Here is a 13,918-nt window from a genome sequence, read left to right on the forward strand (position 1 = left end):
GGCAATGAATTTGATTTCCAATGCGATTAATCCGGAAGAAACTGCAATAATTTTGAATAATGATACCAGCAGAAAAATGCTAAATGCACTCAATGAGAAATTTGGAACTGTGTCAAAAACCCAGAAAATGATTTTAAAAACTAGACTGTATGCAAATAAAATGTCTGGTGATATGACCCTCTTGCAACACCTTAAGAAAATGCAAGATATGGAATCAGAGTTGAAGGCTGTAGGAGGGGAAATCGGTGAAGAAGAGTTTCTTGTACTATTTCTGGGAAGTTTGCATTTTAAATATAACGCTGAAAAAAGGAATCTTTTGGGTAGAGAGGACTTAACCCTTACTAAGCTGGTGACTGCACTTAAACAGTTTGAAGCAGACAGGAGCCAAGAGAGGGAATTGTCTCGTGGAGTGTCTGTACTGCGTGTAAATGACAAATCCACAATCAGATGCTTCTTGTGTGGAAGGCATGGTCACCGGTCGTTTCAATGTGAGAGACGTGAAACAAAGGGAGAAATTCCCCCCCCTCTCGCCGGGAAGAAAAGCCCGCCAAATCCTCACAAAGGGAGAGGGATGGAAATGGGAGGCAACAGCCCCAATCGTCCACAAGAGGGAGCCCAAGTACAAGCCAAGGGAAGCCCAGATGGCACAGTCACCCAAAGGCTTATCTAGTCTCGAATAAAGCCTCAACCAAAGATTATTTAAAGCGTGTAAATACATTTGTTCTGGACAGTGGTGCAGATGTACATGTGTCTGGCTTGAGATCAGCTTTTGACTTTCTAGAGCCTTGTGATGAAACATTAGTTATGGCTTGTGGAGAAAGATTTCTATGCACTCAGAAAGGAGAAGTTTCTATTGCAATTCAAAGCTATTGTGGAAATGTAATGCATTTAACCTTACAAGACGTATTCCTAATGCCTAATTCAGATGAAAATTTATTGTCCGTGAATAAATTAGTGGATGCAGACTTTGAAGTGTCTATAAAAAGAGACAAATGTCGCTTATTTGATTCTAAAGGAAGAGAATACCCAGTGCTATCAGTAGGCTCGCACTATTGCCTGGAGAATGTTGCAAGTCAATTGGAGGAATATGCTTGTAGTGATTTTGAGAGCAATGTTGATTCTGATGAAAGTGATTTTGATGGAAATGAAGATAATGTTGAGGAAGAATCAAAATGCCTAGTTGCTTTTAATAAAGGATTGACAGAGCAGAAGGCTGCAGATTGTAACCACAAGGACTGTTTGTACCAATGGCACGTGAAACTAGCTCATAAAAACTTTAAATCAGTGAAGCAACTGCTGATTGATTGTGGAATGCCAGTTAAGGAATGCTTTAAGGACAAAGAACGTTGTGAAGTGTGTCTCAGAGGAAAGGGAACAGCGCCTAAGCACGTGCAGAGGCCAAGCAGTGTTAAGGCAGAAATTTTGGAAGAAGTGCACTCAGACTTGATTGGCCCACTCAAGGCTTCAGCAGGAGGGGCAAAATATGTTCTGCATTTCATAGACAGCGCTTCAAGATTTGCATATGTGTATTTGTTGAAATCAAAGACTGAAGTAGCTGAAAAGTTTAAAGCTTATGTTGCCCTGATGAAGAATAAACATGACAGAGGTATACAGTTATTGTTCACTGACAATGGAAGTGAGTACATTAATAAAGAAATGAAAGAAATTCTTGAATCTGAAGGAATAGAGCATGCAACCTCAGTTGCATATACCCCTAGGAACAATGGGTTGTCAGAAAGGTTTAACAGAACTCTGATGGAAAGTGCAAGATGTTTAATGCTACAGGCAGGCTTGCCTTACCCCTGCTGGGGAGAATGTGTAAATACAGCAGCTTACCTTTACAACAGGACAATTTCAAGTGCTATCAACATGACTCCATATGAAAGATGGAATGGCAGGAAGCCTAGTCTGAAACACTTGAAAGCATTTGGATCTCGTGTGTTTGCATACATCCCAAAGGAGAAAAGGGGAAAAATGGATCCTACTACAGAACTTGGAATTCTTGTGGGATACCATCCTTTCTCAAAAGGATACAGGATAATGGACATTAAGACTTACAATTTACAAATATTGAATGCAGTATATATAGATGAAAGAAATGTTATTAATAATCAACAAATTAATAACTTTGATGATCCAGAGGTTTGTGAAGAGGAAACCATAGAGATTCCATTTACAGCATGGGATTGCAATCCACCTGCTCCTGCGGAACAGCAAGAGACTGCAGATTCAAAAGGGGTTGATCCCGGTGCTGATGGAACAGCGGAACCCTCTCAGACCTTAAGGAGATCTACAAGGACTACAAAAGGAATACCAGCAGAGAAACTGAGTCTTTTCACTAGAATTGACAGCCACGTGGAACCCTCAAGTTGGGACGAACTGCAAAAGTTGCCCGATGGGGAGCGGTCGAGATGGCTGAAGGCAATTCAAGAAGAATTAGACTCACTGCAGAAGAATAATACCTGGAAACTAACCAAACTCCCACCAAACAAAAGGACTGTGGGATGTAGATGGGTGTTCAAGGTCAAGAAAAATTCGGATGGAACTGTTGACAAATACAAAGCAAGACTAGTTGCAAAAGGATTTACCCAGAAGTATGGAACTGACTACACAGAAACCTACGCACCTGTGATTAGTCACACGGCTATAAGGACTTTGCTGAGTATAGCCGCCTCCAGGAATAAAGTGGTACTGCAACTCGACGTCAAAACAGCTTTCCTGAATGGAGACTTATCAGAAGAAATATACATGGAACTTCCACCAGGATTAAAGGACTGTGATACTAAAAATCAAGTTTGTAAACTTGAAAAGACTTTATATGGGCTCAAACAGTCAGCAAGAGCATGGAACCACAAACTAACCTCATTATTGAAAGCTCAAGACTTTGAACAAGGAAATATAGAGAAATGCTTATTCAGAAGGAAGAAAGATGATGGATGGGACTTTGTTTTGGCCTTTGCAGATGATCTTCTGATTTGTTCTGACACTGAAGAAGCTGCAAAAGAAATTGCAAACAAACTGAATGAATCAGTAGAAGTGAAACTACTTGGAGAAGTAAAGAACTATCTTGGAATGGAGATTGAAAGAAACCAAGACAATGGATTTTCAATCAATCAAAGGAACAAGATACTGGAATTTCTACAATTCATGAATATGAAGGAGTGCAAGACCAAGAACACTCCACTTGACCCTTCATATATGGATCTAGACGGAGGTGAACTATTGCCTAACAATCACAAGTACAGAGAAGCTATTGGAAAACTTCTATACTTGAGCAACGTTAGTAGACCGGATATAAGTGCAGCAGTTGGAATCCTAAGTAGAAGGACCAGCACACCTGCAGAACATGATTGGAATGCAATCAAACACCTCACACAATACTTAAAGAAAACTATTGATTTGAAGTTGAAGATAACTCCAAATACTGAGCTGAAACTGATAGGATACATGGACGCTAGTCTGGGTGGTACTAGAACAGACAGCAAATCTACAAGTGGATATCTGTTCTACTTTGGAGAAAACCTAATCTCCTGGACCAGCCAGAAACAGCAAGTTGTGTCAACATCTTCAACTGAAGCAGAATGCATAGCAGCCAAGTGCGCATGTACAGAGCTGGAAGAGATAATTGAACTGCTACGCGACTTTGGATTAGATGAACTGACACCTGCTACAATGTTTGAGGACAATCAATCGTGTATAGCACTACTGAATGGCGAGAACTCTAAGAAAGGGAAGAGACTTCTTCGACTCAAAATGGACTCAGTAAAGGACAAACAAGAAAGAGGTCTCGTAGTAGTGAAGTACTGTGAAAGTAAAGAGATGGTGGCCGACATCCTGACGAAGCCACTGCCTAGACAACAGTTTGAATACTTACGTGATGCATTGTGTTTATATGTCTGAATGTAACTAAACCTCGAAAAGGGGATTGTTGGGTATTAGAGAGCGAGCTTTGTTACATGTCAGACAGTTAAAGGGTTAATATTGTAACTGACCATTTGGTCAATGTAGTGGCCATTGCAGTCGTGCCCCGAGGGTCACGTATACAACTACTTTGCATGTTCAACTGCTTTCGATTTCTTTGTTAGAAGAGAAAGTAGTTGATCACTTTCTGCTTGCTTGACTGCTGAACAGGCAGGATGGAGAGAGGCTCTCCTTTTGCTAAGGGTGCCTACTCGTAAGTAAGCTTAGTGCCTTGCCAAAGGCTTTTGGCAAGTATAGGAAACATAGAATGTAGACAGATATTATTTGTTTTGTATCCCAGTGACTTTTTCCTACCCTGAGTTAGAGTAAAGATTGTTTTACTTCAAGACAAATGCGTCTTGCCTCTTTTGTGCGTGTGTGTGATCTCAATTCTCATAGTTCAAGAGGAACGATCCATTCCCTCTGATTTGGTAGCAGATAAATTAAATATCGGGGTTCCCTTTACAGGAACTGGGGCCCCGATCCCCCAATAATATGGGGAATAGCTAAAAGGCTATTCAGCCTCAGCAGCTGCAATGTATAAAGAAAAAGAAATCTTGTAAAATGACATGTAGTTCTGCTCTAAATGACAGATAAATTTATTTGTAATATTTGCATGGGGACCATAATGTGTTGGGATCAGAGGCTCATGCAATCAAAGAAATAGGTAATTTCGTTTGGGAGAAAATGTAGATTGCGCAAACTTAGTGGTTACCTATTTATCTGGACCAGTATGATGGCTTTGCTTTTTGTTATACCCTTGGGATCCTATAATCTATAATGTGGAAAAGGATGACTTGGCAGATTCTTGGTTGAATAAAAAGAGAGACAGAGGAACTGCCATGTGCTTAGAAATGATTTATACTCTGTGAATATTGGGGCCAAACTACATGTTATGTAGGAGATCCATGATTGGATTCCCGACTTTCTTTTGTTACTGAAATGCAGCCATGTTTGTTAAAATGGGTGGAAAGGAGGCTGAGATTAGGAGAATTTTAAAAGTGCCGTTTATCACACAAGGGGGTGAAAAATTATATTTGCTGAAACTTTTTTATAAAATTATTATAAAAAATTTATATAAAACAATAAAGATACATGCATTACACCATGGTTAAATGTTTTAATATACTTAATTTTAGAGAGGGGAGTCATCATAGAGTTTGATGGAAGTTCTACCAAAATGTAAACAACTGACTGTTCTGACCTAGTACATTCTTGCATGTCAGGCATAGTAATTCTATGTAACTGCTTGGAAGCCTTAGGGAACTGAGCCATGCCCTCTGTTGATCCTACTAGTCCTGTTGCAGAACTGTGTTCAGAATGGTTATGGCCAATGTAGAGTCCCCTGGTTCACATGTGAATTAGGCTCCATATGGTAAGAAACCTCCAGGTGACTGACAGCAAGCCCAACTACTCACTGTGACTTCAAGGTCCAGAAAGATCCAGGCACTGCTATAAGGAGATGAGCATAGTTTAAAAGGGGGCTTTGTGTAGGTGGCTTCAGTAGCTGTCGGAACATTAGCTGACAGTCACCCAAAGGCTTAACAAATGGAGTTTCATCTGTAGGCTGTTGTGCAAACAGATTTCTGAATCATGGGTCATTGTTCTATGTAGGGTTGCCAACACTGGGTAGGGAAATTCCTGGGGATTTGGGGATGGCATCTGGGAAAGGTGGGGTTTGGGGAGGGGAGGGACCTCAGCTGGATATAATGCCATACAGTCTACTCCCCAAAGCAGCCATTTTCTCCAGGGGAACTGATTTCTGTGGTTTGGATATCAGTGTAATTCTAGATCTCCAAGCCTCACCTGGATGTTAGCAACCCTAAAATAGAACTTCTTTCTTCAGGGTGTCCCTCTCTTTCTGGTTTATTAGCCCTAATATGATAAAACAAACAGTGACTGTGGCTTTTTCTTTGTTAGGAGGGTACTCACCACTTAATTGAGACTGGAAGGTATGACACAAGGGAAGATTTCACAGTGGTTGTGCAACCATTTTTAGAAGGAACAGCCATGCCTAAGACTGGGGTAAAGTACAAAATCACAGATCAACAAATGTGCCAAATTTCTGCTCATCAATCCATTTATCATAAGCACTCTGATTTTTGTCCTTGTTTCCAAATGTATTCAACAAAGGTCAAGATGCCAGAGGGTCCCTTTTTAGATGTCTGCAAATCAGAGTACTATTCAATAGCCAAATGATCTTGACCTTTGGGTTCTAGACATTGTGATGTCACAGCTTGCATCACTGTAAATTTAGGAATTAGCAGTACATACAAATAGTATTTTTTTTTTCTGGGTCTGGCTAACAGTTCATTTTTCTCAACATCTTGTTTCCCCTCCTGAATCTTTCAGAGGAGATCCATCAAACAGCAGTCTTTTATGCATGGCTGTTTCACTCGCCGTCACCCCTCCGATTACTTCGGGTCTTTGTGTTGATTATGCCTGCCGTTTCTGACAGTCAGAGGTCGCCTCGGTCTCCGCCTGCGTTTCCCTGCATTTTGCCCGTGTTTTCAGGGACCTGTTTTATCTCAAATTTGAAAACACGGGCAAAACGCAGGGAAACGCAGGGGGAGAGCGAGGCGACCTCTGACGGTCGGAAATGGCATGCATAACCAGCACAAAGACCCGAAGTTGTCAGAGGGGTGCTGAGGAGGGAAACAGCCATGCATAAAAGACCAGCATCGGGGAATTCCATTCCTTTATATCCAGTTTATGACTGTCAGACTTCAAAGGATATCCTGAGCAAGAGGTGTAACATTGCAAAGATATTAAAGAGCTATTCCATCTGAGTCTAGTACATGATCTCTCCTATAACATCTTTTGGCATCAGTGTTTGTCCACACTCACTTGAAGGGAGAGATGTGGTATATTTGAACATCTTTCATTTCAGACCACACATCATTGTAAACTTTTCTGTGTTCCTAGGACGGGCTGCCCGATGCCTCATATTTCGCCCTAGACTGCTTTCACTTTCAACAAAAGACTCACTCTCAAGCTGCTCGTGCTCTGTGGAACAACATGGTAAGGGGTTGTTATAGATTCATCCCTTGAGTATCTTTAAATGTATAGATCAATGAAGAAGTGAGCTGTGGCTCGTGAAAGCTCATACCCTGCCAGGAATGTTGTTAGTCTTTAAGGTTCTACTGGATACTTGGGCCATTTATGCAGGGTCGATTTTGATGCTCGCTCAAAGCTGCTTTTTTAAATCTTCCCTTTAAAATGACTATTCACTGTCCCAATGCAAGAGGAGTCATTCTACCCCACCACTCGCCTGCTCCTTCGTTCCTTTGTTTGCATAGCCATTAGCAATGGTTGTTTGCATAGGTAAGCTGCAGCTGTGATTTTTCATGGTTCCTTCCGTAAATGCTTCGATGTGGGGGTGGAGCAAATACAAAAGGTCGCGTTAAAGGGGCTCTTAAGAAATGCGAAGCAGGTATTCACTGGCTTTGCAGTGACGGCTGAAATGACGGTTCAGCATGAAGAAATAAAAAAAAATGCGGGGCACTTCAGCTTGGAACGTGCTGCTAATTACCAAGCATAAATGGTCTTGCTCTTTTCTACTGCTTCAGACAGACTTAACAAGGCTACCCATCATAATCTAAATCAATGAAGTTTACTTCAACAGAACAGTCCAAGAATCATAGCCATTGAATGCAGTGCAGTGATGTTCTACTTGCACAGTAGCATGGAATTAATTAGATCAGGCTAGATTAGTTGTACTTCACTGTTTAGGCAGCAAAGCTAAGAAAAGTCATGTATCACTGAAGCACTGTTGAAAATAGAATAAAGTAATAGTAGAGGGCGGAGAGACACACTTGTAGTAAATTCAAGGCTTGGAAACAGAGGCAGGCCGGCTCTTTAACTTACCAGGAAAGCTGGAGAGCCTACGCCCGTTGTCATCAAGGGTGATGTCACATCATGACATTTACTAGGCAAACTATGTTTTCGGGGTGGCTTGCCATTGCCTTCCCCGGTCGTCTACACTTTACCCCCCCAGCAAGCTGGGTACTCATTTTACCGACCTCAGAAGGATGGAAGTCTGAGTCAACCTCGAGCCGGCTACCTGAACCCGACTTCCGTTGGGATTGAACTCAGGTCGTGAAGTGAGTTTTTGATTGCAGTACTGCAGCTTACCATTCTGTGCCACGGGGCTCTCTTCACATTACTGTGCTGTAAAAGGATGCATGAATCAGGAATCTGGATTCTACCCTAGTGAGCTTCAAGGAGCTACTCAGTGCACTCGGATCTTGGAAACTGGGCATGGGAAGGAACAAGGGTAACACTGGCCCTTGTGGTTGGCAGGCAGTATGAAGCCTCTGGCTTGGCCTGGCTTGGTATAAACTGATCCTTTGGCCTTTGCCCAATCAGGAGCATCACAGAACCTTGCCCATTCTGCACTTCTGGCCCTTGCCCTTCGTCTCAGCAGCTGACCTCTGGGACCCTGAATTAGAGCACAAACACTTCAGGCCTAGCTTTTCGTAAAGCCTCACTGAGCTTTTAAAAGCAAGAATGGAATTATGCTTTGTGCCATGAGAATCCAACTGTATTTGGTAGATTCTCATCTAGAAAGCAGCCAGGTTGCCTGCAGGTACAGCCAGAACACAAAATTTAGTGCAGTACATTCATGGCTGAAATGGATAGATCCTTTGCCACACTACTGTATATCATGCTATTCTCTGTAATGTACTTTATATATATTTACATACTAAAGAAAAATGCTTGACAAGATATTGTGCTGGTACGCACAGCCTTCTGATCTGCAATATTTAGTATACAATTATAGATTGGCTTCTTCCCCCCCACCCCCACCCCAGAGGTTGTGGGGCTTAAAATGACTTATTTTCCTATTTTATTCCCCCCCCCCATCTTTTTTTGGGTACAGATGGAACCCCTTGGAGAAAAAACAAATGCACAGATACTTGAAAATGAAATAACTCTCAAATGTCCAAGTCAGGTAAAGTTGTCTTGAGAATATAATACACTGCTGTTACCACTGTTAGATTGTAGATGCTCATTATGTTTTCAGGTTTATATATTCCTCTCATTTCTTCCTTGGTGTGCCTATTGCAAAGACTATTGCTCTGGAGACTGCAGAAATCACATAAAGTGGGAAGGAGGGGCATCCGCACCCTTCGCAAGGCAAGCAGAGAGCAAGATTTGTTGCCAATTAGGGCAGATGGAGGCATGGTACTCCAGGCAAGTTAGTTTTGGTGTGGAACAGAGGTCTCTCCTTTCCAAATAAGATGAGATGCCCAAGTCACTACTACCCGTAAAGATCTGCAGGCATCCTGCCAGTCCTCACAGGCTGCCAGGCGAGGGAGATGGGTCCATAAAGGACTGTCAAGGAGGAAAACTGTGTGTGAGAGAGAGAGACCTTTGCTCTCATCAAAGCAAGCACTGATATGATATCCATACTGTCAAATGCGAAATGGGGTGGGAACTTCCACTAGGGTGGTGAACTGAGTGCCACGTCTCTTGAGGGCTCTCAAGAGAACCAAGATTCGTTCAAATCTGGGGTGTAATCCTGCACCCCTACCCGATCCTAAACAGTGGATTGGGAAACAGGACTTCTCCTGCTGCCCACGAAGTACGGTTTGACCCCCAGTTTTGCCGAGAGAGCCATCGTGCGACTCTTGGAATCCCGGATGAGGTACCATCTGGCTGAGGGGGAACCATTGCCGTGAACGTTTTCTTTGGAATTTAGGCTCAGCTCTCCCCTATCTATTACCATCTAAGCAACGATATTTAAGCAAGAATACCTGCTCTTCTAAAATCTGAGTAAGTAACAAGAACTTTTTGTTTTACCTGGAATTGGAAGCTTTGAAGGAGTGGAGAAAAATATCTACAGAATCCGAATCCTTCCATCTGAGATTTGGTTGACTCTTTGACATTTAAAAACATTCAATAAGCTTACAGGATCTTAATCAAATTGATTGGTGGCTAGACACAACAATCGGGACTATTTGAATGACGGTATAGCCACCAATCAGGATTCCTGAAGTGCAAGGAGGAGGGACGAGCAGATTCCCCCCTATTTCCGGGAGGAGGCTTTTCTGAGTAAACAAATTCCTTTGCCACGTCTTACCCGGAAGTATCAGCTATCGTCTGCCATCGTGAGAACATTACGGGATTTGAGACCGGATGTGTGGCATTGTGTAACTGGCAAATACTTCCCCAGTTCCTAGGCAAATGGAAGGAGGCAGACGTGCAACTTTTTACTCTACCCCCCGCAACATCATTCTACAACTCAACATATCCCTGTCTGGATTTTACAAATTAAACTTCAATTTATTGTTGAATACCAAGACCACGGTCACACAGCCCGGATAACCTACAAGAACCAATAAACTTCAATTAACCACCAGAAGTGGCAACCATGGAAAGTGAGATTAAATATATGGATTGTCTCTTCTGTCTGACAAACACCACCTATGAACTTGCTATTCGGAAAATGGATAAAATTTTGGGAGATCTTAAGGACATTAAAGTCCGGATTATGACAATGAGATCTGAGATGAGAGAAGGAAGCTCCCCAAATGATAAACCATTAAATGAAGAATTAAATACTGCAAAGGAGATGGAGAGCTACGAAGGATTTCCGAAGGCTATATATCTGCAAGAATCAACCCGACTGATATCCATGGAGATGAATGTAAGGATTTGGATTTTTGGTTGTATGCACTACCTGATGAATTTCTCAAAGTTAAGTGGGAGAACTTAAAAGGGCAAATAGCTGGAAATACCGGGATTTTTCTCTTCGCCTTGGGGATGGAAGAAAATCTGCTGCAGATTCACTATCTTACATCAATTTTCACAGAGGGAACTACATTAACAACTTCCATGGATGCCCTTCAACGTTTAAAGCTTCTGTGAAAGAGAGGAAGATGTTAGAAATTTAAGATAAAGAGACTGGGTCAAAGGGCTTAGTTTTTTTGGGGATTTAACTAAAAAGGTCTGATTAAACGGTTTGGCTTTGATAAAAACAGAATAATTAATGACATTAATATAATTGACAGTCATTAGATATGTGGGAGAAACGGAGAAATTAGGATATTCATTTCTAAAGGAGGTTAAAAATGTTACATATTATCTAATCCATTTTTATTTCTATTTTTATATATCTGTTCTTTTTTCCTTTCTGTTTTTTATTTGGTCTTTCTTTTCTCTTTCTCTTTCCATTTTCCACAACAATAGTCCTGTGAGGTAGGCAAAGCTGAAAGTTTGTGATGGATCCAAGATCACAAACAGTTCACCAGGTGAACTGATCTCTATTGACTGGAGATAAGTTGTAATAGCAGGAGATCTCCAGCTATCTTTCCTTCCAGCTATCTTTCCTTCTTAGATGGAGGCCTTGAACAATAAACCCATAAAATCTAAATAAGACCCATCTCTAAAAACACCTCCCTTTGTCTCTTCTCTGCAGCCTCCAAAAAATGAGCAGCAAAATAAGTACGCTGGGGGTCAGAGTCCTCTAAGAGGAACTGAACCTTTTGCTCCAAGGTTGCTTGAGAAGATGTGGACACTTTGTTAAAATGTGGTATAATCCATTTTAGCCTAAGTTGGTATACATAAGGACAGTTGGCAACCCTACCCAGGGTAGTCCACCACTCTATCCACTCCCCCACTCCACACTGTAGCCTGGTTATACCTAGTTTGAGAGATTCATGGAGACTTTGGCGGTGGTGCCTGGAGAGGTGGAGTGGGAGAAGGAAGAGAGTTTAGCGGGAATGTAATGCCATAAAACCCTCAAAAGCTGCCATTGACTCATTTTCTCCGGGGGAACTGATCCTTGTAGTCTGGATATTAGATGTAATTCTGGGAGAACTCCAGGCCCCACCTTGAGGTTGGTAACCCCAGCTACACCAAGACCTTGACTGTGTGCTACACTGAATATTAGATCACTAGATAAAAATATTAACTATTACATTTGCTACTTAGGGACTGCCTCTTCTGATACACTCCCCCCCCAAAGAACATTACGTTCATCTGACAACAATCTGTTGGTGGTCCCGGGCCCTAAGAGCGTGTGGCTGTCCTTGTCAAGAGCCAGGGCATTTTTGGTCCTGGCTCTGGTCTGGTGGAACACTCTCCCGAGTAACATCAGAGCTCTGCGGGATCTTAATGAGTTCTGTGGGGCTTGTAAAACGGAGTTGTTCCACCGGGCCTACAATTGAGGGCAGCCGCGATGTCATCTTTGCTGGCCTCCCTATTTCTCCCCCCCACCATATTATCTTGTGTGGTATGTAGGGTTGACTGGTCCCTCTTTACCACTGGCGGGGATTTTTGGGGTGGAGCCTGAGGAGGGCAGAGTTGGGGGAGGGAAGGGACTTCAATGCCATAGAGTCCAATGGCCAAAGCGGCCATTTTCTCCAGGTGAGCTGATCTCTATCGGCTGGAGATGAGTTGTAATAGCAGGAGATCTCCAGCTAGTACCTGGAGGTTGGCAACCCTATCAGTATGTGACCTAGTTGGTTATCTAGCGACGACCATCTGTGGTGTCATCTGTTGCTTTAAATTGATTAGTTAAGATTTTAATGCTTGTTTTAGATTTTAAGGAATGCCATTGTGCCCATTGGCTGGCTTCAGCTGGGGAGGGTGGGATATAAATTGAAAACAATAAATAAGTAAATAACACTTCTATGGCAAGTTGTCTGTAGGGGGCTTCTTAGGACTATCTCTTTTGACTTTGCAATCCTTATTTCATAGGACAAGCCTTACTTAAGGACATACAAAAACAGCTACTATACTTACCCCACTCAGCCCCTCAGGGTTTATGGAAGCCAGATGCTGTGTAAGGACAGAGCTCCATCTGTCAACTCCACTGTTTCAGGTAATCTAAACTACTTGATGCCAAGTCAGCAAAGAACTGTAATTGGGAACCGGTTCCAATTATCTTTTTGTCCCTCTAAACAAAGCTTAAAAATGCAGCAATAAATTTTAAAAAATGATGTGCATCTCAGCTTCCCAACTCACATCATAGCAAGCAAACCTGTCTGTATGCCACACTTTGAATGATGAGCCAATGTACACATGAACACATGAAGCTGCCTTAGACTGAATCAGACCCTTGTTCTACCAAAGTCAGCATTGTCTCCTCAGACCGGCAGTGGCTCTCCAGGGTCTTAGGCTGAGGTCTTTCACATCACCTACTTGCTTAGTCCCTTTAACTGGAGATGCCGGGGGTTGAACCTGGGACCTTCTGCATGCCAAGCAGAGGTTCTACCACTGAGCCACGGCCCCTCCTCATATATTCCCGTATATATCTTCCCGTGCAGAAGTTATCTCTGCTTAGGAAAACATTAATTGGCTTTCAACGGCAGAGCATATAGTTGTATTATGAATGTTTTTAAGATAAAGGTAAACCTTAAAGGTGAATGTGTTGCAGATTTTCTTTTCTTTTTTGCCATTTTAGAATAGCTACTCTTTGAGAATGTGTCCTCATATTTTGCTGAAATATGATACATGTGATGATTTAATGTTTGCTAATCTAAATTAATAGGTACGACATGAAGCCATCATTTCAGGCAACTTGCCGATTGAGTAGTAAATAGCTGTAACCTCCAGGCCTCAAATGAACTACTATGCGTGACTGCACATTTATAACAATATCAGTAAATGAAGCTTGTGGTCTGCAGTTGGAATATACAGTGTCACGTATACAAAAGAAGAAGCGGCAAATGGGAAAGCTAGTCAAAGTGGGATATGGGTGCTTCATTCTTTATTCTGCTAAATGTTATTTCCTCGTCTGTCCCCAGAATGCAATTCTCAGGCTTGCTTCCTGCTTCTTCTCCTCCCCCCCCCCCATCAACCATGAATCTAGAACTTTTAACTCTATCCAATAGTGTAACTTCTCTAAATAAACACTTTGTTCTGTTTTAATTGGCTATGCCTCGCAGCGTGGTTCTTTATGAACAAAACTCACTCTGCTAACTGGTACTTGTTTGTAGATAATACTCGA

At 42.1% G+C, this 13,918-nt stretch overlaps 1 protein-coding gene across 1 annotated transcript in view; it reads left to right on the forward strand.

Annotated features, from left to right (window-relative positions):
• PLB1 (phospholipase B1) overlaps positions 1–13,918 on the forward strand; it is a 114,888-nt gene that overhangs the window by 22,509 nt on the left and 78,461 nt on the right. The window contains exons 11-14 of the mRNA XM_056853363.1: positions 5,881–5,985; positions 6,886–6,981; positions 8,843–8,914; positions 12,667–12,790. Coding sequence (XP_056709341.1) covers positions 5,881–5,985; positions 6,886–6,981; positions 8,843–8,914; positions 12,667–12,790 — 397 coding nt within the window. The remainder of the gene's footprint in view (positions 1–5,880; positions 5,986–6,885; positions 6,982–8,842; positions 8,915–12,666; positions 12,791–13,918) is intronic.

The sequence above is a fragment of the Euleptes europaea genome, chromosome 7 (genome assembly GCF_029931775.1).
Source record: "Euleptes europaea isolate rEulEur1 chromosome 7, rEulEur1.hap1, whole genome shotgun sequence".
Classification (NCBI taxonomy): Eukaryota; Metazoa; Chordata; class Lepidosauria; order Squamata; family Sphaerodactylidae; genus Euleptes; species Euleptes europaea.